Here is a 27,079-nt window from a genome sequence, read left to right on the forward strand (position 1 = left end):
CAAATGTCCTGTGATAAAGTAGCCATTATCCATCATAATCACTAGCCATGTATGATTGATTATTGAACACTAGAGATGCGCTGTGACTAATTACATCTTCATTTTAATTATAATGAACACTCAGCTAGCTGTGGCGAGTGTCCGCTGCATTGGACAGACCAGTTCAAACTTAGTGTGATTTTTGTTTGACGCCAAATAACCTTGGCAGAAATGGCCATCTTGTGACCGAGTTTATGGGCTAAGCCTTGTCCAATTTATTTGCCACCAGCAGATGGTTGAAAACAATTTGTTGTGAATTACGTCAGCCCCAAAGAAGGAAACTTGCTATATTGGTTTATTGTTATTTTTATGGTTAAACACTCAAAATGCATCCTGAGGTTTATGATTCTTAGAATCCTTGGCTGTTTTAATGTCTGTGTTTCCTGGGAGAACAGGCCAATGTTCAATGCGCCTCATTACCACGCAAGGCAAGTCATGATTCTGCAAGAGGCTGTGTTTGGTCAAGTTTAATACCTGGCAAGAGACGGCTACAGGAGGTTTCTAATGGTTTTGTGAGGACAGAAATCTAATTCTAACTAGGAGCAGGATTACTGGCGTCGCAGGTTCTGGAGGTGGGAGAGAATGGAATGCCCAGGGTTCGTAGATGATGGGCCATCCCCTCACTCCCTGTCATGACGGACTCTCTCCCTTTCCACTTGCAGAGCTTGTGATAGACCCGAAGCTCCACAGAACCCTCTGCCAGTCCAGGCGCAGACTCTGCACTCGGCTGTTTATGTTCTGTGCAGGGTGGAGGAAAGCATCTGCTAAGCATGAGAGCCGGGGTGCTGTGGCTCATTCCTTTCTTCACTCTGGTGGACACCCAGCGCGGCATCCTAGGGGTGAGCTGGCAAACGTCCCGTTTTTCTATTCAACCTTCTGTCATCTTTCCCTCTCTCATGCTGACATCTTCCGCTCCTCAGGCAACTGCAACTAGACTCGTTATGTGTGAGGGAAGCCCAGGCCCATGTGCTTAGCCATGGAGCCATCGCCCAGCAAACGACCCTAATCCTGAGTTCCTGACTCAACATCACCAACATCTGTGGTCATATGTGGTCATCTATGGTCATCTTAGCTCCGTCATCCCACCTCTTTGGCGTTCAGATGACTGAACCATGCAATGAGGATCTCGAGGCCCTGTCCAGCTCAGTATCACCTCTACTGTGACCTTTGAGACACAGAAAAAGCAGACGGGTCGGCGTCAGCAAGCTGTAGACATCTCCTCCTGATCTTCACTTTCTCAGTGCTTTTTCCCAGGATACTGGTTTCAGTGTTATCTCCACAGGGATGGCTCTTAAGGGTGTATTTCCATCTCAGATCTCTCCCCAAGATTTCTCCTCCATGTGTTCCCCTCGAGCTGGTACTCTCCAGCTGAGCACCCCCAAATCCTTGAACAAAAAAAAAACAACTGTTTCATGTTGACTTTTTTTACATTATAGATCTGAACCACGTATCAGCTCTTTTGGCTTTGTCTTTAAAGATCAACAGAATTTCAGCACTTCCCCCTGCGTTCATGTCTGAACTAGTTTATTTCAATAAGCCTAACTCTCTCCTTGCTTTTGTGCTTGTTGAATCTCAACATGGCTTTGGGATGGGAATTTCTGTACAGTCAACAAAAGTGTTTCCTCTGGTCAAAAGTCTTCATATCACAGTGGAGTAAAGAATAAATTCCCTTTCCATAGCCCATAAAGATCTACGCCACCTGCTGCCCTGGGAACTTGGACGTCATTCCTAGTCCCTGACATCATTTCCTTCCCTGGGACGGATGTCACTTCCTTGCTCCTTCTGACCCCTCCTCTCAGCAGCGTGGTGACCTAACTGCTTTCTCCTGCCGCCGTACCGCGTCTACCTCTTCTGCCTGTCCGCTTTTGTGGTTGTTCTTCTTCCTTAATCTTCTTCAGGTCTTCTCTCAAAAGCCTCATCGGTGAAGCCTTTCTTCTAGCTCCCTCGCCGCCATGTTCAGCTCGATGATTCCAGTTCATCTGGGAGACAACCAAGTAGGTGATGCGCAACCCTCCAAAGCTCTCAGCCCAACTCCGCTTCTTTTCTGTTTTAACAGAGAAACGGTGGCATGAAGAGCAATGGGGCACATGGTGCGGATAAGAGAAAACCTGCGGGTGAGCCTTCACTAGCCCGGGGACGTGGGTGCCCACAGGACAGGGCTGGGCGCCCAGCAGTTCCGACTGCTCCTGTCCTCTTCAGCAGGCTGTGAAACTGTCCACATCTGTAAAAGTGGAATGATAGCAAGTCCCCAGAGCAAGGCATTCGGAAGGGTTAGACGACATAACAAGGATGTAGGAGCTTGCTCCCACCTGCCAGGTGTTGGCTGCAGGTCTGCAGGTCTAATATGCAGGTCTGAAGTTTCTAGTGCAGAATGCATTCCCTGGTAGAAAATAATCCATGCAGGAGGGTAATAGGTTCCGAGGTCAGTCCACAAAAGCCTTTCAGCCGCGCAATGAATTTCACTAGGGTAGGATTGATAGTACCACGCTACTAGGAATGCCATCACCACAGAATGAAATAGAAATTTCAACCTTGAATGCCATAGATATGTTTCTACTGGATAGTAAAAGTGACAAAACCCAAGGGAAATTTATTGTGTCGCGCAGTAGATTAAGTGCATGGATGGAATCCCTGTGCTGGCTCTCTGAGTCAGGTGTGATGGCCATTTTTTTTTAACCTTACAGGGAGTGAAATGAAGGCACAGAGCTAGGGGCCAGGATTTAACCCTTGTCCATCTGGCTCCATTATCCCCTGACAGTATGACCAGGGTTACCCCGTTACTCACCTTTTGGGGTAATTCCAAGGCAGAGGTGCCAGCCCATAAGGAGAAAGCAGCTGGCGTGAGTGAGGGCAGCGATGAGAGGTCGTCCAGGGAGGGGCTCTGGACCTCGGAACAGGTTTCCCATCAAGGCACCCAAGTGGATTGGTGAGAGATGGCTTTTAGGATTCATCTTTTCTCTCTGCCCCAAGCTTTAGGTGAATCAAGCCCTCCTCCTAGCTGGATTGGAGCCTATGGTGAACAATGAGTTAACAATGAGTGAAATTAGAGCACAGATCTGAAGGCTGTCGACGGGACTCAAGCCCAGTCATTTCTAGCTCTAGAACTGGCCCATGCAAAGGCCCAAGGGGCAAGAACAGGCCTGGGATAGAAAGGCAGAGTGAGGACCCCAGAGCCACAAAGTCCTGATGATTGGTCCTTGGGGAAGGAAGGATTATTTGTTTTCAAAAATAATCAACTGGAGGACAGGATATACAATGACGCAAGGTTTAGTTTTGTTTTGCATGTGTATCTCACACAAACACTGGAACTCAACTAGTTAGTGGGACAAAGATTTTTGGCAGGATAAGAGAGAGCTCTTGGGCTATGGTGAGGTTGGGGGTTTCTATGTGAGATCTTTCAAGGACACCAGCGCAGGGGAAGGAGGAGAAGGGAGAGCAGACAGGATGTCCTCACCTGTTCCCTTCAGGCTGGCTGGCCACGGCACAGGAGACATGGGCTTGGCAGAGAGGAGAGAACAAAGCTCAGGTGCTCATGGGACCTGTCTGCTTGTGTTTTCTCTAGATGTTCATGTTTCAGTCAGCGCCTGGATGAGTGAGAGCCAGTAACAAGCATCACGATTCAGTGAATGATCACTAAGCTGAATCTAAGCACTGCCTCCCATCCCCACAGTCATAAATGAGGTTTCTGACTCCCTCCCTCTCCCCCCTCTCTCTATATGTATGTATGTATGTATGTATGTATGTATGTATGTATGTATGTATGTATGTATCTCCAGGTGGAGAATATGAGCTGCTGCTCCAAATGACCTACAGAGATTCCAAGGAGAAGAGAGACTTGGAGAGTTTTCTGAAGCTCTTGAAATCTCCATCACCCTGTCTGCATGAGCCAACGAAGATAATCAGGGTGAAGGCCACCACATGTAAGCCAGCCCTGTGGGGACTGGGTATGGGAATGGGGAATGTGGGTAGGTTCAGTTAAACCTAAACTGTGGGTGAATGAGGTCATAGAATAAAGACCTGATTTCTTTTCTGTGGGACACACCATCCCAGGCTGACAGAAAGCGCCTCTGATGAATTGGAGCCTTTCGCAAATGGACAAATTTGGAGCCAAAAGGAAGTAGAGTGCTGGAATGTTTCACGTAGGCAATTGCCATCCTTTGATTTCAGAAGGATCCTGCTCACATTTCATTGGCCAGATCTTGATCTATGGCCCCGCCCAACGACATAAAGCCAGGATAGGCCTCCCTGCTAAGGGCTGAAAGATGAAAGCAGACAGCTGGTACACATCACTAATGATCACAGAGGTGGAGTTGAGTTTGGAGGAGTTCAGTGGCTCTGAACAATGATCCTCAGTGTATGAAGACCTGGGAATCATTTCAGATGGAGTGAACCAGAGGAGGGTGCAACCGTCTCCCTGCATGTTGATTTACTTTCCTTTGCAGAGATGCCTGGAAGTGGTACAGCAGGACGCTTTGGGAGTTGTGTCTGTGCAGGGACTCCACAGTGGCTGCGTTCCTTCCGCAGTCACCACCTGCCCCTCACCCCACCACCTCCTCTGCATTTGTTGGTTGTTCCTGACTGCCATTTTGACTGCAGTGGGAGGAAAGTTCAGCGTCATATTGATTTACATCATCAAAGGATGTTGACCATTTCTTTCTTCATTAGCCACTCATTCATCCATTCTTTATCCCCCCTTGAGAACTGTCTGTTCAATCCAGTTGTCTGTGCATATTAGTTGTGATTTGTCCTTTTCTGAACCTTTTAGTGGCATCTCCCAGGTTTCCAACACCAACCTCAGAGTCTGTTTCCTTTCTTCAGACACACTCTAAAAGAGGGTAGAGGACAGACTCCATGATTTGGCGTTCTGCTCTCTGTGCAGATTGCAGCCGGCAGAGTAGAGTCCTCCGGTGTCTCTGTGAGGACGGCTATACCTGGTTTCCTCCCTCGTGTCTGGACCCACAGCACTGCCGCCTTCGCAGGACGGGGCCCCTCCCCAGCTGCGAGTGTCCCCGCAACAGCCTGGGCCACAGCGTCAACTTCTGCGAGAGAGCAAGTAAGGGAGGAGAGTGAGCGTCCGCGTGGGCTGGGCCTGGCCTGCCTCAACCAGACACAGAGGAAGGCCCGCGCCAGGCCCCGCGTTCAAACCCCAGCCCTGCCCACACAAAGAGGCCGTGGGAGAATGCTAGGTGAAGTACTGTAGGAGCTCAGGTGCCCCCGGGGGACTGGGAAGGACGTAAAGGAGCTGTGAGGTCTGATTAGGCCCTCAATGAAGAATACATAGGATTCATCCACACAGAGAGCCACCTACCCATGCTGCAATGAGCAAGTGGGGCTGTTGGTTTTTCAAATCAGGACAGTGTGAAGTTCAGAGTGTAGTGCACACCTCTCTCCATGGGCAGTGATGTCCCTTTGTATCCACGCACAAGCGGCCATGTGTCTGTCTACTAGAAAGGGTGTCTTCCTTTACCAATGCTTTCCTGTGATCATTGCCACAGCCGAAAACTCTGTTTTCATGTATGTTTCCCATGCTTTCTTCAGGTGAAAATGTATTATCCAAGGCCGTGAAAGGCCACTTTGGAGGCCGGGGGGCGTGGTGGGGGGTGGACTGCCTGCCCAGCCTGTGTACAGCTTTGGTTTGAACCCCAGCACGGAAGAATTCCACTTTGAATAGATATTGTGTGCTGCTAACAACATCAAGTTAGAAATGTATTGTGTCTGAAGCCAATTTTTTTTTCCTATTTCCCATAGAGGTTTGGGGCACTTTCAAAATTAACAAAAGATTTACAGAAGATCTTTGGAATTCATCCTCTACTGTATACACCAACTATAAAAATAGAATTGAAAGTCAGGTGAGTACTTTCTACTTACTACATAAGAAATGGTTTGTTAAACACAAGTCTAGATTTTTTCTATTTGGCATATATCACTAATACGGCTTCTTAATTATTTGTCTACAGAGAAGTTATTTGCTATGACTACAATGGACATTTATTAGGCATTTTTCTTTCTAGCAAAGTGTATTTGTTGATTTTCTAGCTTGCTTGTGTTTGGTATTGCTCCTTTATCTGAATGCTATATGAAGGCCTCCGGGTGGCTTTCTCATTTTTATTTCTAAGAAATTTGTGACTGAGGATCAATTGTCAGCACTTGGGATTTGTCTCATCAAGAAAATTTCTTTTCTCTCGTAGTACTGGTATTTGAACTCAGGGCTCTGGGCTTGCAAAGTCGACACTCTATCACTGGAGTCATATCCCTAGCCAAGAAAACTTTGTGTTAGAGGCTGAATTATTGGGGGAAACTCTAGGCTTCACAGAAACTACATAGACTTCCTGGGGTGATGGCTCAGGTGCAGTTCTAACCCAAGATGAGAGCCAACAGACTCAGCTTCAGTACTAGTGAAAATTAAGCACTTGAAATTGTTGATCAGGAAAAAAAAACAGACAGAGTAAATTTATGATATCTATCCCTACCTTAAGCAGTAATTTGCTTTTTCTTGTAGGGAACTGAATTCAGAACCTTGAGGCACAGCTTCAGCATTGATTACCCCATTTTATTAGCAATACCATATGTAAATGTTACCTGCATATGTGTACCCCTGTGTGTGTGTGTGTGTGTGTGTGTGTGTGTGTGTGTGTGTGCGTGCACTCGTGTGTATAAAGACTCAGTGGCTCGTTTACCTGTATTTGTTAGGATATGGGACCTGTAGCACCTCATTCCTTTCCTCTTTTGCTGCCATTGGCTTATTTATTGTCTGATGAGATTTTTGTTCGCATACCATCACAAAGCACAAGGATACAGATGAAAACGTTTCTCTTTGTTTCCTTTCTAAGCTTAAGGAAGTCTACGAAGGAATTCCAGGTTTTGACTCGATTCACGTCACCCAGTTTCGGTAAGTGACGCATCTCCAGGCCTGCTCTCCAGCCCTGACAAGGCTGCGTGTTGAGTTGCTTTCAGGCCACCCCGGCTACAGACGGCGCAGAGCTAGGCATTCTGGGAGGCTGCTCACCAACCAGACAAGAGTGGGAAATGCTCCCCAATGTGAAGAGGCAAGGTTCTCCTGTAAATGAGTCTAGGAAGTTAGCACGGAATAACGTTCTCAAATCTGTGGATGGGAGAACAGAATTGCAAAAGCATAATGCCCAGGCAGAATCTTGGAACAAAGATCAGGGCATGCAGGGGTGTGGGAACAGATGACAGGTGGGGAGAGGTGTGTGAATAAGGAGGAATGTTTTCCTTCTACACAACAGGGGATGTGATATAGTGCTATTTAGAGCCAGGAGGGAAGCCTTGGCGGGAACAGTATCTTTTTGGGTAGGTATCATGGATACACTATGATTCAAAACTCAGTAGTCATTATTTATTAAGCATTAGATATTTGGTAAATTATTCCTTTGTTTATGGTTTTATTCCCCACCCCTTACATTCTCTGGTTAGTTAACCTTGTGTTTGTTGACTGCCAATTATTTAATCATCTGCTAGATATGGGAAATAGCTTAGAGATAAGAGAACTTTACACAACAGGATGTTCTCATCCGTGGCTGCTATAACTATATTGTCCTTTGACTTAGTCCAAGTTTCTGTAAAATCCCACAGGAGTAATTTTCCTTAAAATTCAATGCTGGGAAAAACAAGACTTCTTTATTTCTTTCTATTGAGTCCATATAATTGATCACATTTGCTTTTGTAACTGTGCTGTCAGTGAACTCCTAGACAAAATTGAACTCCAATAAACTTCTATGCAGTTTTTGTAGTTTTTTCTTTTTCTTGGTCCTGGTATTTCTAACTTCCATTCCATCATGTGTGTCTAGTACACTGTGTCCAATAATTTATAGTCAGAATCACAGTAAAAAGACTTACAGTGCAACTTCCATGTGACTTAAATTGTCAGCTCTCAGTGTGCACCTACAGAACCTGATTAACCTCATCAAGTCAAATGAAAACTGCGTGGAAAAATACTTTGTAAACATTATAGCAGGGTCATATCAATGCAAATGCATCATGACCACCATTATTATAAATGATATTTTGCTTCATTTATCTATTATAAGCAGTGTCTTAAGACCTTGAACTCTGGACTTTCAGAAGTTCTAACCTATTTATTACTAATGAATAATACTCATCCCAACTTCTCCTTGGGCCTCCTTTATCTTTAAAAAGAGGGTAATTACTGCTGTGATTCCCTTATGAACTAATTGTGGGGTTCATTTTATTAAATCATGTGATCTTTATATATATATGCATGTATGTATATATAATTTTTACAAAAGTATATTATAGCCAGGTGCTGGTGGCTCATCCTGTAATCCTAGCTACTCAGGAGGCAGAGATCTGAGGATTGCGGTTCGAGGACAGCCTAGGCAGAAAAGTCCCAATTAACCCTAGAAAACTGGAAGTGGTGCAGTGGCTCAAGTGGTAGAGTGCTATCTTTGAGCACAAAGAGGCTCGGGGATAGCTCCCAGGGCCTGAGTTCAAGCCCTATAACTGACAAAAATTAGTATATTATACAAAAGTATAGTGTATGCTCTACTTTTTGGTAGCACTGGGGTTTGAACTTTAAGGCCTCATGCTTGCTAGGAAGATGCTCTACTGCTGAGACATGCCTCCAGCTCTGTCCTTTGCTGGTTTTTTTCAACAGAAGGGTCTTGCCTCCTGCCAGGGCAGTACTTGGACTCCACTAGGCTTCCACTGTTGTGAGTGCAGTAGCTTCCCTTGGTAGAGATGGACGCTTATGGACTTTTCTGCCCAGGCTGGCCTGGCACTCCAATCATCCCAATCTTAAACTCTCCTGTGGTCTAATCTGACAATCATGTACTTGTAAATCTTGCAAAACTGATATGCTCTCTTTCTCGGCATTGGGAGTCACAAAGGGACTAACTTGCTGGCTTAGTGAGTAGCTGTTGTGGCTTGAAACCAATTGGTTTCCAACCTTGTCCCTTGAGACTGGCCACTCCCTGCACTGTAGACCCAAACACTGAGCTGTCCACTTGACATTTCCACGTGGGTTTCCGGCGAGTGTGTCAAACACAGGGCTTAGATGCTCCCGCTGTCCCCTCATAGCAGATTGCTTCCTTCTCTGCCCTCTCCCTGGTGCACAGACTTGCATCTTTTGGTGATTTTGTGATGTGTCATTTGTATATGGTGATCCTAATACCAGCATTGACAAAGGCTGGTCTAAGCCCTTTCCATCAAGACAGAGTGTGTGCATCTACATTCAAGTTCCCTCTAACTCCTCTCCACGCCCTGTCCGGAGCCTCTCCACCAGAAGATTTCTGACCCCATAGTTTAGCTTATCTAGCTCTTCCTATCGGTGGATTTTAATATACCTGGCTTCTCTCTCACCATGATATCTTTGAGATTTATCTTTCTCCCTCTGCCCCTGAATATCCTCAATTCATTTGTTTTTGTCCCTCAGTAGTATTCCATTGCATAAATACAGTAAAATTTTGATTTTCCATTCCACGAAGTCATTCTTGACTGGTTTTTTCCCTCACACCCCAGCTTTTCTCCTTCTTTAGCAGGTTCTATGGCTCTGTGTTCAGATACACCCAGAATCTCACCATTGTTCCTCACATGCCCTGTTGCTACTGTAAACCACACCACCCTTCTTGTGACTAATCTTCCTGCTCAGCCCACTTCAGTTTTCTTCCTACCATAGCTCAAATGATGATCGTAAAAAACAAATGTGATCATCTTATTGCCCTTTGATATAGAAGAAAACTTTTAAATGAAAATTTAACAGTCAAACATCAAAGTGCTAGGTGTCTGATCCCTGGCCATTTCTCCAATGTTACCTTTCTCCCTTGCTTATTGAATTTTAGCTATTTCCACCTTTGAGTTTATCACATCCAATAGATTTTTTTTACTGCCCTAGGGCCTTTACGCATGCTGGCATCTATACCAATATTATTTATATCACTAGCTCTTTTCTTTGCATCCTGTTTGCCACTCCTCCAAAGGCCTTCTGCACAAGGAAGCCTTTCCTCACCAGCCTTATTTGATATAGGGTCTCATTTCCACCTGTTGCGTGGCATACTGTACTTGCTTCTCAGAACACTTGACGCTTATCATTGGTGGGTGTTTATGTGTGTGTATGCATTCCTGTGTGTGTGTGAATGTGTTGTGAGCTTGGCAGTTATTTCTTACTTCCTTTGCCTTCTCCACTAGAAGCTAATCTCTGTGGAAGCAGGAATCAGATCTGCTTGGTTTATTCTGAGGGACTCCACGGCGTGTGTGTACAGTAGGTCTGAGGGATTGCAGGTCCGCAGTGAACGTTGCTTTCCGGTGCTCTTTGCAGAGAAGGAAGCATCGTGGTGGGGTATGAGGTCATCGGCTCCCGCAGCACCTCCGAGCTGCTCTCCAGCCTGGCACAGATGGCTGACAAGGCAAAGGCTTCCCTGGGCAAGCTGTTTCCTCTAGAAGACGGCTCTTTCCGAATATTTGGGAAAGGTAACCCTCCAGTCTCTCCTCTGCCTCAGGGATGCTCATTCGTAGCCTCAGGAAGTGGATAGGAGTTGTTTCTGAGAGAGAACAACTATATCCCCAGCTTTCAGCAGAAAGAGGCATAAAACACAGCTTCATCTGACTATGGTACATTTTACAAATCTGTGATCTATCTGCATCTCCCGGAGTAAACATTATGGAAGAATGATTTCACCACAGGCTGTGGAGGAAATGACTCAGCAGTGGTTACTGGTATGTGTCTCAAAGGAGCCTTGGGCTGACAGTCCAGAGATCCAAGGCAAGAAGACATGCATCCTTGTTTGTTGCGTGCACACACACACACACACACATATGCACACCACAATACACACACACACACACCACAATACACACACACACCACAACACACACACACACCACAGCACACACACACCACAATGCACACACACACCACACACACACACACCACAATACACACACACACCAGAATACACACACACACCACAACACACACACACACACACCACAGTACACACACACCACACACACACACTACAATACACACACACACACCACAATACACACACACACCACAATACACACACACACACAAATGCACACAATTCACCCCCCACAAGTTCACACATCTAATGTACATGCAAATGCCCACAATACACACACGTGTAGATGTTCACATATAACACACACACACACACACACACTCAGACACACTGTATTTTCTTCAATAATTTTCTTTTTCTGTTACTTTTTTAAAATGTTTATTTCCTAATCATTGCACACGTGCACCGGGTAAAATGTGATGCTTTGGTGGTTGTTGGAGCTTTTTATCTATTGGATTTATTTTGTAACAATAGGGTTTAAACTCTGGGCATTGCATGTTTAGTAAGTGAGTGCGCTACCATTTCAGCCAGGTCCCCGATCATTTTTGCTTTCATTATTTTTATCCAGTAGGGTTGTATGTCTGTGATCAATCAGGTCTGGATGGAAAACCTTTAACGACGACTTCATGTTTTGGGCAGAGTGCTGAGATATTCTAGAATCATTTTTCCTGTCTGCACTCTGTTCCAGCCCCCTGCAACAGCGTGTTCTTCGGCTTTGGGTCTGAGGATGATGAGTACGTCCTCCCCTGCACCAGTGGGTACACGGGGACCGTCACAGCCAGGTGCCTGAGCGCGGGGTGGCAGGTCAGCCGGGAGTCCTGTGTGCTCTCACAGCTGAAGGAACTGCAGAAGGTGAAGGATTTTCACTGTGTGAACCGGTGGGGTGGTTTGGAGCTCCGCAGGGGGCATCTATCTCCCTGGAAACCTGGCTGGGTGGAGGGTAAATCTGTCTTCTTGCACCATGGGATGGGTGAGGGTGGCATCTGGCCCTGGAAGACCCACTCATGTAGACATGAGTGACAGTGGAAAAGGTCAGGGAATGTCAGAGTTGATGGCTTTGTTCTGGAATGCATTAGTACCCGGCTCCATAATATGAAGCTGGCCGTAGACGTAGACAAGGCTTGGGAGTGGAGGGTTACAAATGTCGACTTCATACATACGCAGGAATGCACAGGAAGTGGGGCGGGCAGAGGTGACCCACACAGAGCCATGTATCCGCAGTCATACGGTTTGTCAACCTCCTTCTATAAATCAGAAAACAAAGACCAAGGAACCAAGGGTCCCGCTGGCAGCAATAGTGCTTGTCTAGAAACAAAGTTGTTTGGTTGCTACTCTTGCTCTGTTACAAAGGGTTATGTGTTCAGACAAGGTAGATAGAGGGGCTGGGAAGGTGGCTCAGTGGTAGAGTGCTTGCCTTGCATGCACGAGGCCCTGGGTTCGATTCCTCAACACCACATAAGCAGAAAAAGCCAGAAGTGGTGCTGTGGGTCAAGTGGTAGGGCACTAGCCTTGAGCTGAAAAGCTGAGGGACAGTGCCCAGGCCCAGAGTTCAGGCCCCACGACTGGCAAAACAAACAAACAAACAAACAAAGAAAGATAAGGTAGATAGAGAGGAATTAGAAGAACTCAAATTATAGAAAAGAGGGTTCTCAAGATCAGCTTATAGTCATCATCCTTCCAGGAGGTTTCCAGATGGACTAGAACTTCTGTCCCAGCTAGGGACAGCATTTCTGCTCCTCTAGAACATAACCCCTTTTATGTCTAGAATTTCAGTGTGATTGCAGGCAACGCCACCGAGGAAGATATTTCATCTCTGGTGCAAAATCTTTCGGTCATCATTCAGAAAAGCCCATCAACTACAGCGGGGAACCTGGCGTCAGTGGTGTCAATTCTGGGCAACATTTCATCCCTGTCCCTGGCAAACCATCTCAAGGTGTCCAACTTGACATTGAAGGTACGGGCTTCTGGGCTTTCAGGCCTGCATCTGGCGGGAGGAATGGCAAAAGCCCAAGTGACTGGGGAAAGATGGAGAAGTCCGTACGGGACGGCGTAGCTGCTCTCCAGGACACAGTCTTCCTTTCCTGTGGCCCAAACTCTGATTTTAGCAAGGCATATTTTAAGAATTCCTTTCTTTGGACTGGAGAAATCATGGTTTAGTTTAGATCTTTAGCTATTAACTTGAAAACGAATGGTATTTGGTCATGATAACAAGCAAACACAAAACACAAAGAGTATAAACGATTATATCCTCATCATTCCTGAACAGTCACTGCTTCCATTTCAGATATGACCTCAGTGCCTGGAGACTAGCAAGAGACACAACAGCTTTCATTAAATTTCCTTGCAAACATGTGGGATGCATGCACTTAGCTTACACAATTGGGCTACATTATATGTGTATATATATATATATATATATATTTCTATCTATCTATCTATATGGTAGAAGCTATCTCATTATGCCAACTACTGTATTAAATAGAAATCAGTTAAACTCCTTAAGTTAAAGAAAAAAATGCTCAGATTTTTTTCCATTTGTTTACAAAAGACCAGCAAAAGTAAAATGACCCAAACAGCATACATATAAAAAGGAAGAATGAAAACAGAGCAGGTAAGGAAAAGGAGAGGTTTGTGGGTGGAAGACTGTAGAAAAGAGACATTGGATCGGAGGGTAGAAGACACAGAGGGTTAGATTAAGGCAAAACATCCCCGGAGGTTGCAGTGTGAGGCCTGAGTACCAGCATGATAAGGTATGAGACAGAATGGTAACCAAGAGTTGTTTGGAAAAAGGAATTTCTCCAAGGAAGTGTGATCCAAACAGGGAGACATTGATCAAGATACATCGTATTCATAAACTGCATTGTCAAATGGCAAGTTCTTTGTACAACTACTTACAAATAAAAAAGATAATACTAAAAACAAATAAAATGAAATCAAAGATAAAACATGAAAAAAAACACAACCCACCTCTATTTAGTATTGTTTGGGTCTAGCTTTCAAAAGCAGTGTTAGTAATTCTTCCGAAACAAACAAGGAGATGTAAATTAAAATCTGGGCATGCATGGTGTGCATTCATAACTTCTGATGTTGGCATGTTGATAGGGGAAACAGTAACCGGGAAATCTGTTCAAAGCGAGACCCGTGTCCTTGAACCTTACTGTGAGTGATCATATAGTCAGTCAACACTGGCATCTCAGGAAGAGGAAATGCACACTTGGTGCACAGCAGTGTCCTTGTTCAATCACACCGAAGCCCCAGTGTGTTCTGAGGGTGACCCCTCTGGGCCCACATTTTTTACTCCAAAGCTTCTAATGTAAAGAGTGTCGGAGCTGAATTCGATTGAGGCATTTTACTGCGGTCCTCAATGGAGCAGACCTCTGAGCCTTTCTCCTGCATCAACACCAACTTGTCTGTCTGTCTCCTCTCTCATACCTGCACCCCTGAAAACACAGGACTGACTCCCATTCTTGTATTTCAGAACATCATCAACATAGCTGACCACATTCTTAATTTGGCATCAATAACGAACTGGACCGTTTTGCTGCAAGATGACAAGCAGGCCAGCTCACAGTTGCTGGAGACATTAGAGAACATCAGCATTCTGGTACCTTCTACCGCGCTGCCTCTGAGTTTTTCTCGGGAATTCATTGACTGGAAAGGGATTCCCATGACCCCAAGCCGAGACCCCCGTGGTTACAGCTATCAGGTTCAACTGATGCAGCCGAATGCCTCTGTTCCCACCACCGGCCACGTGCTCATCCGGGCGGACCAGTTCCAGAAATCCCTTCCAGAAGCCATCATCAGCATGGCCTCACTGACCTTCGGGGCCATCCTGCCGATTACCCCGAAGGATGTCGCCCAGGTCAACGGGCCCGTGCTGTCCACGCTCATCCCCAACTACTCCATCCATGAAATCTTCCTGCGCTTCTCCAAGATGAAGCCACACCTGCAGCAGCCTCGCTGCGTCTTCTGGGATTTCGGCCGCTTGCAGTGGGACAGTGCCGGCTGCCACCTGGTGAACGAGACTCCGGAGGCCGTGCTGTGTCGCTGCACGCACCTGACCTCCTTCTCCATTCTGATGTCCCCCTACGTACCCCCCGGGGTCACCTCTGCGCTCACCTGGATCACGCACGTGGGCCTGGGGGTCTCCATCGCCAGTCTGATCCTGTGCCTCCTGCTCGAGGCTCTGTGCTGGAAGCAGACCAGGAGAAACCCAACGTCCTTCTCACGCCACGTCTGCCTGGTGAACATCGCCCTGTCCCTCTTGGCTGCTGACGTCTGGTTTATCGTGGCTGCGACCCTGGACGCGGCCCTGGTCTTCTCTTCTCTGTGCAGCGCCGCGGTCTTCTTCACGCATCTCTTCTACCTCTCTCTGTTCTTCTGGATGCTGGCGCTGGCTCTCTTGCTGGCTTACCGCCTGGCGCTGGTGTTCCACCACGTGGCCATGTCTCTGATGATGGCGATCGGATTCGGCCTGGGCTACGGGTGTCCTCTCCTCATAGCCATTGTCACGATCGCAGCCATCCCGCCCGGCCATGGCTACCAGAGGACAGACGTGTGCTGGCTGAACTGGTCCCACAGGAGCAAGCCTCTCCTGGCGTTCGTGGTCCCCGCGTTGATGATCGTGGTGGTGAACTCCGCCGTGGTGCTGCTTGTTCTCAGGAAGCTCTGGAGGCCGGCTGTGGGAGAAAGGCTGAATCGGGACGACAGGGCCACGGTGATTCGCATGGGGAAGAGTCTCCTCATCCTGGCCCCTTTGCTAGGCCTCACCTGGGGCTTTGGGGTAGGGACCATGGTGGACAGCCACAACGTGGTTTGGCACGTGCTCTTTGCTCTATTCAACGCGTTCCAGGTAAGAACTGTCAGAATGAGCCGTGATGCCCTCACGGAATAGGTTTAGAGAATTCACATGGCTAAGTGGAGATAATCGCATCTCTTTGGCTCCAGCAAAACCGTCATGAAAAGTGCATGGAAACAATGAGTAAAAGAACAATCCCTCCCCTCCCTGCCCCACCACAAATCAGTCATGTCATTAGGAAGAAAAATTCATTGCAGGGTTTTAAAGCTGTTAAAAGTGCGTGCAGCGTGGATCCTTCGTGCCCTTTCCTCAGTCTCCCTTCTCTTGAGCAGACCTCTGACAAAGCATTGGAAAGCAGAAATAAACCAGAGTGGCATGTTGATTCCAAATGGCACAACAGGGACACTTAGAATGCAATAAGCATGGACTGGCCACTTGCCACCACTGGCCAGTGTTTGTAAATGAAATTTAATGGGGACACGACATGGCCGTTCCCCACTTTGTGGCCTCTGGCTTGGCTTTGCCAAGGTAGAAGAGTTGCCACAGAGACCGGCTGGCCTAAAACCCTTCCTATCTGACTATGAAAGAAACGCGGCTGCTGTTTCCTGCCACAAAGGATGCATTTTTACATTCTGTACAGACAGCTTACAGAGTAAACAGCAGCAGAAGTGGCTCTTAGGTTTTAACATCTGTGTAAGAGGGCCTGTCCTGGTTCAATGCAGATGTTGGTAAACACCTGGACAATGACTGAGGGGGAGAGGCCAAATATTTGAGCTCTGGGGTTAAATATGTCTCACCCTAAACATGCTACCTTACCAACAAGCAGGACCTGTAACAGATGACTTAACCCTCTGTCCCTCAATTCTCTCCTCTGTTAAATGAGATACAGTAGTATTGACAGTCAAGGTGTGGCATGTAGCGAATGTCCACTGTGTCTTTTGAAAGCAGCTGTTTCTCCACCACCCAGCAGAGAATGGGTGCAGAGGTGCCAGGACAGACATGCACAAGGATCTTGAACCCAGTGCTGACAAGGTGAGGACAGGGCAGGTCCACAGGTTGCAACGGTGTGGGAACAATAGTGGACAGGCAGAGTCTGGCTTGGTATGTTCTTGTCTGAACTTAACAGTCTATGACTAGGAGTTCAAGGTCAAAGAAAGCCCTGGACAAGGTTTTCTAAGAGCATGGCTGGGAAGGAAGGGCTCTAGTAGAGACCATCTCTCTCCTCCTGGGTGGAAGGCTGTACTGTTAGGCTTCAGTACCTGTTGCATAGTGGATGCTGATTAACTATCTGACCCTCCCTCCCAAAGATTAAATTCGGAAGCCAACAGAAAATTCAGAAGGTATATGTTTGGCTCCTGGGATGATCCCTTAGGTGAGAATAAACCTCCAGGTACATTTAAAACTGTATTCATCCAGTCATTTGTTTATTACTCATTCATGGACAAATCCTTGATGACTTTATGAGGAATCTGTGGTCAGGTAGAAAGACAGAGAAAAAACAAAACAAGTTCAATGTTAGATGATAGGCTAAAATAATATTACATGGAGATGCTTTCTTTTTCTGGAAAATGAAAATATGATTTCTTTCTTTCTTTTTTTGGTTAAAGGGCTTTTTCATCCTTTGCTTTGGAATTCTCTCAGATAGCAAGGTAAGTGTATGCTGATTTCTCTCTTCATTCGCCAATGCAGCTATCTTTATACTCCCCTATCATATTCTGTGGCTCTGTTCATATTATAAGAAGTTGAGTGACAAGTACTTTTATAGTAAAATGCTATCATTTTACAAAAGTTAGCCTCAGCCAGAAGAAAAACTTGCTCAATGTTTATTTCAGATAAAGCCATGTAAAATCAATCACCACATGTAATGTAGATATTATAGCAAAAAACTCACAAAAAAACCCTAAAACAAAAGGAATTCCAGCTGAGTGTGGTAGCTCACACCTATAATCCTAGCTACACAGAAGACAGAGATTAGGAGGATCATGGTTCTAGAACAGTCTGGACAAAAATGTTTACAAGATCCTCATCTTGACCAAAAGATCTGGGCATGATAGTGAATGTAGGTAAACAGGAGGATTACAGACTGGGTTGGCCAGACCAAAAAAAAAAAAAGAGATCCTATCTCAAGAGTAACCAGAGCAAAAAGGACTTGAGTTTCATCAGGAGAGCACGTGCTTAGATAAGTGCAGAAGCCTGAGATCAAACCCAGTACCACTAATTTAAAAAAAAAATCTTTTTTACCTTTAAATTTTTCTCATTAAATTAGGTTGGCAAGGATTCAAAGGCAAAATTTGTTTTCTAGAGAGTGAAAGTCCTTTATGCTCTTTTAACTAGTGTATCCATTTATTTGAGTATGCTGGATGCATGTTCTATTTATACATTTCCAAAGTTTCACATGGTAAATGTTAAACAGCTCCTCACATGAAGTAAATTCCTAATGAAAGCCTATCAGTTGATGTAGGAGATAATAGAAGACCTTTATAATAAACTCATTCCATTATGATTCCCAGCATTGATCAATTCAATGAGAGGGAATTGAGTCAGTGACCTAATAGATAAAGGAGTCTTCATTTGAGTAGGAAGATAAAAATGTGTTGTAGTAGCACCATTATTGCATATTACAAACCCTTGCTTATGAAGAAGAAGCAATTTTCTGTTTTAATTGTGCTCAATAATTGCTTTGTATCATTGACGGCTAAGAAATCCTTCCTTTCACGGATCAACTTCAATTTAGCAATTATTGACCATGACTAGTGCCTAGAATCTGAGTTATTAAATCTTATGGTGTTGTATTCTGTGTGTAAGTCTAAGTTTTCTTTTATGGTAAAGACGCTAAAAAGAGCTACCAGTCAGATGCTTATGTCCACAGTCTATTCGTGCTTCTCAGAGCCAGTACTATGAAACACCCATTTTAATCTGCATTGTTCTTTGCTATGTTTATGTGCGATTATTCCTATGCTTCTCTTCAATATTGCTTCTTTGCCTCTCATAGCTGCGACAACTTCTGTGCAACAAGTTGCCTCCATTAAGTTCTTGGAAGCAAACTTCAAAGGTAATTGTCATCTCCTGCTTCAGTGCATGGAATTCTAGTCATGCCAATGAGCCGACTTGTGTGGAGATCGCTTGAGTGTCTGTCATAATCAAAGCCTGGCTGTCAGGCGGGCACCAGAACGGGGTGAGGAAGGGTCACCGAGGGAAGGTGCAGGTATGGACAGGTGAAGGACAACTGGGTCTCCGAGATTGCGGGTGTGGCTTGGGAGCGAACACTTCTGAACAGTACTGGCCCTTTTAGTCTTTTGCAGTTTCAGCTCTAATTCTACAATCGGGCGAGCTCATATTAGAGAAGGGAAGAATTCTGTTTTATTCTTCGCCACAAGAGTGCAATACGAGAATAGTGCTGTATAGCAAAGCCATGTGTGTGTATTTCCTGTGTCCGGTGTTAATTTAGACTTTCTGTTTCAGCCATTGCTGAGGGCTTTTCAGAAAGGATACTTCCTCTTCCTCCTCCTCCTCCTCCCCTTCCCCCCCTCCTCCTCCTCTTCCTCTTCCTCTTCTCCTTCTTCCTTCTTCTGCTTCTGTTTCTTCTTCTTCCTTTTGCTTCTTCTTCCTCCTATTATCCTTATGTAGTTGTACAAAAGGTTCAATTCAATACACCACTTTGTGAGTACAACACACCTTGACCAGACTCACTCCTTTCTTTCATCATTCTCCCCCATCTCTCCAAACCCCACTCTTCCACTCCATTTTTCTAGTTCTGTTTTGTATTGTGGAGGAAGGTGAGGTCTTGTGGGCCAGGGCAGCCAGAGAGGTTTCTAAAGCAGAGATTTCTGTGTTTGATTAAAAAGTCCACTGACAATTGCATCCAAATGGGCACGGGTGTTTAGAGATCTTTTTTAATCTTTTTCCCCAAGGGATGGTATCTGACCTTTGAACTAGAAGTTAAGAAGGAAATCATTCTCTGGCATTTAGAGAGCTTCCTCGGTCTGCAGCTCCCAGTAGAAAGCACTGATGGGAATTTAGGGAGCACTGGTCAGCAGACCTGCTCTGTATTTCTAACTTGAACCTAAAGGACTGTGTGATCTTAGGAAAGTTCTTTGTCCCTTTGAAGTGCCATTTCCTGTGAAAATGAAGTGTTTTTTAGATGAGTTACTCAAAGAGAGTTTCACATTCTGTGATCTTGATTTTATGTCTTGAAGAACTAAGTAAGAACCTCTGAACCACGAAGTGTGAAACGAATGTCATTATTCACTCTTAAGAAAAGGAGGAAGCTGGAGGGAATAAAAGTCTTTCCTTAATAAAAATAGACAGGACACGCCCCACCCTGCAGAGCAGGAAGTCCGTGTTTTTCTCCTTTGAAATATCAAAGAGTTGAAAACACCCTAATGTGAAATACAACAAAAACAAAAGCAAAAATGCAGGCCAGTGTTAATAACAGGTAGCACCCCACATACCAGAAGCCCACAGCGGGCCTTTGTACCCCTGTCTTCCACACTTCCCCAATTTTATTTTCAAGTCTGATGATAAAAGTGAGTCTTAGCCAGGCACCAGTGGCTCACACCTGTAAGTAATCCTAGCTACTCTGGAGTCTGAGATCTGAGGATTGTGGTTCAAAGCCAGCCTGGGCAAGGAAAGTCCATGAGAGTCATCTCCAATTAACCACCAGACAACCAGAAGTGGTGCTGTGGCTCCAACGGTAGAGCACTTTGCCTTGAGCTGAAGAGCTCAGGGACAGCACCCAGGCCCAGAATTCAAGCCTTAAGACCAAAAAAAAAGAGGTGAGAGTCTTATTACCTAATTAGAGGATTCATTTGTTTTAAAATAAATACTCATTTTACAGCCCTTTCATCTCTCTCAACCCCTCCTGGCCCCTCAGTTTTCCTAGTTCCATTTCACACATACCCATTGAATATTATAATACTATATGCATGAACTGACACGTTGAATTGAAATCCTTTTGTGCAACTATTTAAAGATACTAAATATCGCTAGATATACTCATTTTTGCAGAAGAAAAGGTGAGCACTGGTAAATTGTGAAGGCTTTTTCATTCCCCTACATGAAAAACGGAGATCCCAGATTGTCGATGATGATGAGAAAGTAAGGGAGAGGGAGCTGGGGAACCAGAGGCGGCCCAGGGCCGCGGTGACGAGCTTGGGGACATTGCCAGAACAGGAGCAAGTCCACAGGTTGGTAGTGAGGAGCCAGCAGAGACAGGAAGGAGAGGGAAAGGAATGGAAGCAAGGGGAGTCCCGGGGAGACAGTCCTGAACTAAAGCATCTCAATGTGACGTCTGCGATCACAGCACTGCCCTGGGTTTTTAGGGGCAGCAGCAAGACCACAAAAAGTGAAGGGCATCATAAAGATGACTTCATTAGAAAACATGGGCCACTGGTGGGGGGGAGGTAAGCCCTTTAGGGAAGGATTAACTACCCACACAGGGCCGTACAGCTCAAAAGGACAAGACCAGCACGTCAGGGAAAGATAGATGGTGTGGGACGTGTGGGGACTTGGGGTTCGATGGGGTCTGGATACTAGGTGGGATGGAATCAGGGCCTTTCCCTCGGAGCCAGCCCCAGATGGACTGGCCAAAGCACAGGGGCTGCCCAGACACATTCCACTTGCTTTCTTATTCCCACGTTAGCCATGACTTAGAGAGGGATAGGGATATCAAACTGCTATGTGATTGTCGGCAGAGGGTGAAGCCATCCGGGCTTGTAGCTCGTGACGTGCCTTCACTCCTGCTTAGGCCGGCCTATCAGCCCCAAGGGTCACATTGGCACCAGAAACGCTGAACTTGGGCAGGGAGACGGCACATAAGGGAGTGACCCATGGCAGTCAGGAAACGCAGACCCTCTCCAAAAGAATGTCCCTCATATCCAGATGATGTTGTCTTTTGTGCAGCAAAACACATCAGATCCTTCCTCTAAACCCAAATGCCTGAAGCCTTTCCATCTCCTACAAAACAAAGGTGAGTTAAAGCCTGGGGTGCTGAAGAGTCCGATAAGAGATGATGGAGCCATGGGTTCGCATGGTATGTATTCAACACAAGCTACGGAATCACGAACAAGCGACCACAAGTTCCTCTGGGTCGTGCTTCAGGCTGATAGATCAGTGTGGAGCACTGAGGGGGGCGGGGCATAGAGACAAGTATCATTGGGTACTTTCATTACAAATGAACCCCACTTCTTCAGTTGGACATTATTATTACCCATAGCAGAAAGTTCATCATGGCTGTGGGGTGAGAGAGTGTGGTTAGATCCTCAGCAGCTGTGTCCTCATTAAAAAGTCTCACATTTTGTGGCAGTTGAGTTGTCCATCAGTGGGCACAAGGCCATGTGCCTGTGGCCCGGATGCTGGACCACATCCTCTTCTTCTCTCCCATGTCCTAGGGAAGGGAGGAGCCATACCTGCTCAGAGAGAGCAATCATTGCTCTGTCCATCTAGGATTCCTTCTGGTCCTACCTTCATAGGCTGATGATATTCAGCTCCTGGAAGGCTGATATTTAAATATTGTTAGTCACAGTACTTTTGTACCAGTGTGGGAGTGGAAGAGGAAACACTGTGTTACAAAGTTAAGCACAAGTCAGACGTAAGGGCCCAAGGCACATTTCAAACTCCATTAGGTTGAAAGTCATCCTTTAGATGAGGAAAGGGCAAGTCATTTTTATTTCCGTCTAAAAGTATCTGGACCCTAGATCAAGTTCAAAGTTCGGAGGCTATGCCCATCCAGAATTCTCAGCCTGAAATCATGACCAGTAGTCACCCAGGTGCTTTTTGTGTCTTTTTACCTGTCAGGTATTTGTTTCTCATCGTTCAAATGAGGGACTGAAAGATTTCTAAGATTCCTCCTTGTACTACTGTGTTGTGATCTCAGGTTTATGCTACTTCTTTGCCCAACAGTATCTGAAAAAAAATAATACACCTTGTCTCGAACAAGAGCTTCTTGATAAATAATGCAAACTTGTATGGTGCCAGTGACATGTTCTCAATCGTATTGTCCCCTCATAGTTTCCTAAAATCACCTCTAGTTGTAAGAAATCCTTCAGGCTTCATATCGACATAGTAACAATAATTCTTATTCTCTTTCTTCCTCCTTCAGGCAATTATACACTTTCTCATACTGGAAGTTCCTCCACCAGCATCACGCTAACTCAGTTTTTGTCAAATGAATAAGACAGATCTATAAACTCAAGGGCAACATTTTTTTTTGACATTTTGTCAGTGAAGACATTATACCTAGAATCAAATGGAATGTTCTGATTTAAGAGTCTCAGAAAAAGATAGATAATTTCTGTGGCTTTATCACTCACAGCCTCCTTGGTCTGAAATTAAATGGAAAGAGATTTTACTTCTTTGTAGTTTCTTCCTAGGAAATTGCTCTATAAATACAAAAGGGTACATTTTGTTGGAAAGTATCTGTTATACGTTCCTCTTGTGAGTACAAATAGCTTCTTTTTTCATAAAATAACATTTTCAATAGTCCAGAAAAAAACTTTATAAAATAGCCTTAAGTACATGGTAGTATTATGGTTATTTTCTTGTCAAAAATGATTAGTGTGAATTTCCTTTAAAAACACTATCTGTAAGGTTCATGCTTGGTGTGTGTGTGTGTGTGTGTGTGTGTGTGTGTGTGTGTGTGTGTGTGTGTGTGTGTGTGTATGTGTACTAGAACTTGAATTTGAACTAAAGCCTTGTGTTTTCTCACTTAGCTTTTTTTTGTTCATGGCTGATGCTCTACCAGTTGAAACAAGTTTCCAGTTCCAACTTTTTGCAGATTAATTGGAGATGAAAGTCTTTCAAATGTTCTGCTCAGGCTAATTTAGATCTCTGGCTCCCAAGTAGCTAGGATAACAGGCGTGAGCCACTGGTGTTCTGCTTATGCTTGCTTTCTGCTTCATAGGTTCAATCTCTTAGTGGAGAATGTTAGAAAAAAAGGAAGGAAAATTCGACTTCAGATAGTTTTGTAGTCATTTCTCAGAAATGGAATAATGCCACTTGGTAAATAATACGGCCTTTTTGAGCTTACAGTTCTCCTGTCTGACTCAGGAAAATGAAGTATCCTGGCAGACCAAAAGCTGAGATGAAGAGAGGAGAGTCTGGAGAACAAAGAATAATCTAAAATTGGAGGCTGCCATCCCTTGCTTGAACAGGGAGGGTTTACTGCTCCACGCTTACACACTGTTGGCCAGCTGTCCCTGATCTTTGAGACCCCCATGAGGTACCCAAATTGAGACATCACTGGGGCCTTTGGGGACGCTAACCAACTGTTTCAGGGAGGGTTGCTGCGGTCAGCAGCACAGAGATAGTGGCTGTCACCATGGGGTATTGGAAAGAAGTGAGGGGGGCCCTTAGTGTACCTCATTTGTTTGAAGCAGGGAGAAGAGCGGGCGGGAGCTGGTAGAGGGGAATGAGAAGGCTCCGTTTGTGAGGGAGAGGAACGACGGGGTCATCCTACACTATGAGCTAAGAGGAGCCTTCCCAGAAGAGAAGGACATCTGGCTTTCCACAAGGATTTCAGGAGTAGTGATTGTCTCAATGCTGAGGAGGCATTGAACCCAGAGGTCATTGGTGTAGCACTAGACAAAGCACACACGTGCTCTCTGTCCTGCGCTTACATCTTCTGGGCTGTCCTTACCTTTAGCAGACTTTAGGGGGCAGGCTCTGACCAAGAAATGGACGCAGAGCTCAAAGCTCAAAGTACACCTAAGATCCTGCCCTTCAAGAGGATCAAAAGCATTTTACTCTCACTACTCTAATTAGGAACAATTTGCACTGTGGCGACTGTGTTTTGTATAAGACAAGAGATAAGGAAACTAACAGCATAATCGTTCAGTTTCCAGTTGATGAACAATGTCTCCATTTCCTGGGTTTATGCTCAGGATTGGAGTAAACAATGAAGGCTGATCCCAGGCAAAGCAGGAATGAGCCACGGTCAACACGGCCGTTTTAACCTGCTAGAAAACGCTTGTTTTATATGTGTGTCAGCTGCATTGACAGGATATACTTCGTGTAAATATGAAATTCAAGGGCATAGTGCAAAACCAGCAGAGACAATCCTGTGCCTTTCAGATGCACCTCTTAGTTTGGGAAGAAATAATTTATAATCTTTCATATATTTTTGTCAGATGTGAGCCACACTTGCAGGGTGAAACTCTGCAGTTCCAGTTTCCCACCAAGGTCTCAGGGGGTAGAAGGGATAAGACACAAACAAACAAACATAAAGTGGTTACTTGCAAGCCAAATAGGGATTTGCTGGGTCCTTGGGCTTGGTCAGAAGAGCTGGGAGCTGTGAATTCCTCAGACCACTGTGAGGGCCTCTTGCCCCAACTCACCTCTAGGAAGAAGCTTCACACATCCTGTCAACATAAATTTACTCCTTCCAGACTAATTTGGACTATGAGGCTATCTTCAAAAGGAATGTCACTCCTAAGCCAGGCAAGGAGGTTCACACCTGCAACGCTCTCGCTCTCACTCAGGGTGGGTTTGAGGACAGCCTTAGAAAGATCTTGTTTCAAAGATGGGAAAGAAGAAAGGAAGGAAGGAAGGAGAAAGGAAAGCGGGAAGGAAGAAAGGTAAAGAAGAACATTCTTAACCAAACTGTAATTTTTACAAAGTCTGTACTTGAGGGCAGAGTGCTAGAGGGGACAGAATTGGGGTGGGGGGACCCTAAAAGAAATGGTGAGAGACTCCCATAATTCACTGATCACCTTCACCTGTGCGGTGCGGTCCTTCCTGTGTGTGGACGGGCACATTTCCTCTGTGTTTCGCTTTCCCATCTGTAAAAGCGCAACTCTGCATTCATTAGATAAGCTCAAAGTTCCCCTTTGGGCCCTCACGTTCTATCATTGTGTAACTCCCCGTCGGTATCACCCTGGGAGGAGAGAAATTTATCACCGAAGAATACCAGAGCAAATGGGTTTGGCAGAGTAGGGCTCATAGATAAAGCATTACCAGCAGCTCCACCGTGCCAACTGAATGGCATAATGTTCGGGAGGCGACGCCTGTTTGGAATCCTGGCCCCAGGCTGGAAACCAGCACGGAGGAGCTCCTTGCTGTGATTTGCTGCCAAAGGACACATCGCTCTTGTGGATAAGGCTTCCTGGTTCTTCTAGCTCAGCCACAGCCCTCAACGGGCTATGGGCAAAGCAGCCGCAAACTCCATGACAACGGGAGCTGGGGGCTGCCAAGGATAACTCCTGGAGGCCTGAAAGCTCCGCCTGGTGCTGGAGATAATGCGACTCTGTTTTCGTGCAGAAGGCCGGGCAAGACAATCGACCCCATCTGGCATCGATTTCACCTGAGTGTGGGAAATGGCATGGGTTCTCCCCGGGCCCCCATCACTGAGAAAGGAATAAACAGGAAGCAGCCTTCAGACATCCCTTCTGGATTTTATTTTGACAGTTTGTCACAGTGTGCGGCACAGCAAGCTTGCTCATGACCTGCTAGAGAAGGATTCGCAACTTGTTGGCCCAGCTGGCATCATCCGTGTCTCCAAGAACTGGTTGGAAGTGCCAGTTCTTGAGCCCCACCCATTCCAGGGGTCCAGGGGCTCTGTGCTTTCACAGGATCTCCTGGGAGCTGATACACACTTAAAGTGTGGAGTCGCTGGCTCTCGAGGGATAGGACTGAGGATTCCCAGAGCTCTGAAGTCTTCGTGAGCTGGCAGGATAGCAGTGGGGTCAGGGCCTGCTTTTAGCTCATTTTTCTATGGCTGAGACTTCTCTGACCTTTGGTGAGCAAAAGAATCTTAAGCATGGTGCGAGCAGAGAATGTTTAGTGGTGCATCTTGGTATTCTGGGCAATGTATAATATCTATTTAAAAATATATTTAGCCTAGAAAAGTTGGTGGCATCCCTTAGACGTGAGCAGAATGGAGTGGTTCTTTATCATTGTAATTGCATTGGAAGGGTAAAACAGTAATGTGTGTTGGGTTTGCATTTTTACATTGCCAAGAATAATAAACTGTTTTATACATTTTGATGATTGTTTTCCCACAGCTTTCATTTTTATTGTCTTAATGTGGAACTTTTACCCCCAAAAAGCTGGCAAAATAGTCATCTAGCACAAACGGATTTTTTTTTTTGGTTGGTCATCATGGGGCTTGAACTCTGGGCCTGGGCGCTGACCCTCAGCTCTCAGCTCAAGGCAAGTGCTCTACCACTTGAGCCACAGTGCCACTTCTGGTTTTCTGGTGGCTTATTGGAGGTAAGAGTTTCACAGACTTTCCTGACTGGTTTGGCTTTGAACCGCAATCCTCAGATCTCAACCTCCTGAGTAGCTAGGATTATAGGCGTGAGCCACCTGTACCTGGCTACAAAGGGATTCTTAAAAACAAATAAGGGTGGCCTCACCCATAATATTCTTATAAAGTATTGTAATATTGTTTTGTGAATAATTGAAA

At 45.5% G+C, this 27,079-nt stretch overlaps 1 protein-coding gene across 1 annotated transcript; it reads left to right on the forward strand.

Moving 5' to 3' along the window:
* The first annotated feature begins 746 nt into the window (after positions 1-746).
* Positions 747-23,055, forward strand: Adgrf1 (adhesion G protein-coupled receptor F1). Its single transcript, XM_013019125.1, has 14 exons — positions 747-878; positions 2,096-2,153; positions 3,816-3,959; positions 4,919-5,092; positions 5,788-5,888; positions 6,870-6,928; positions 10,334-10,485; positions 11,569-11,732; positions 12,646-12,834; positions 14,359-15,732; positions 17,286-17,327; positions 18,671-18,730; positions 21,580-21,646; positions 22,778-23,055. Exons 1-14 carry the CDS (start codon positions 810-812, stop codon positions 22,849-22,851), a joined length of 2,727 nt encoding a protein of 908 aa, XP_012874579.1. The 5' UTR covers positions 747-809; the 3' UTR covers positions 22,852-23,055.
* Positions 23,056-27,079: the final 4,024 nt, after the last annotated feature.

The sequence above is a fragment of the Dipodomys ordii genome, unplaced genomic scaffold, assembly GCF_000151885.1.
Source record: "Dipodomys ordii isolate 6190 unplaced genomic scaffold, Dord_2.0 Scaffold44, whole genome shotgun sequence".
Taxonomy (NCBI): domain Eukaryota; kingdom Metazoa; phylum Chordata; class Mammalia; order Rodentia; family Heteromyidae; genus Dipodomys; species Dipodomys ordii.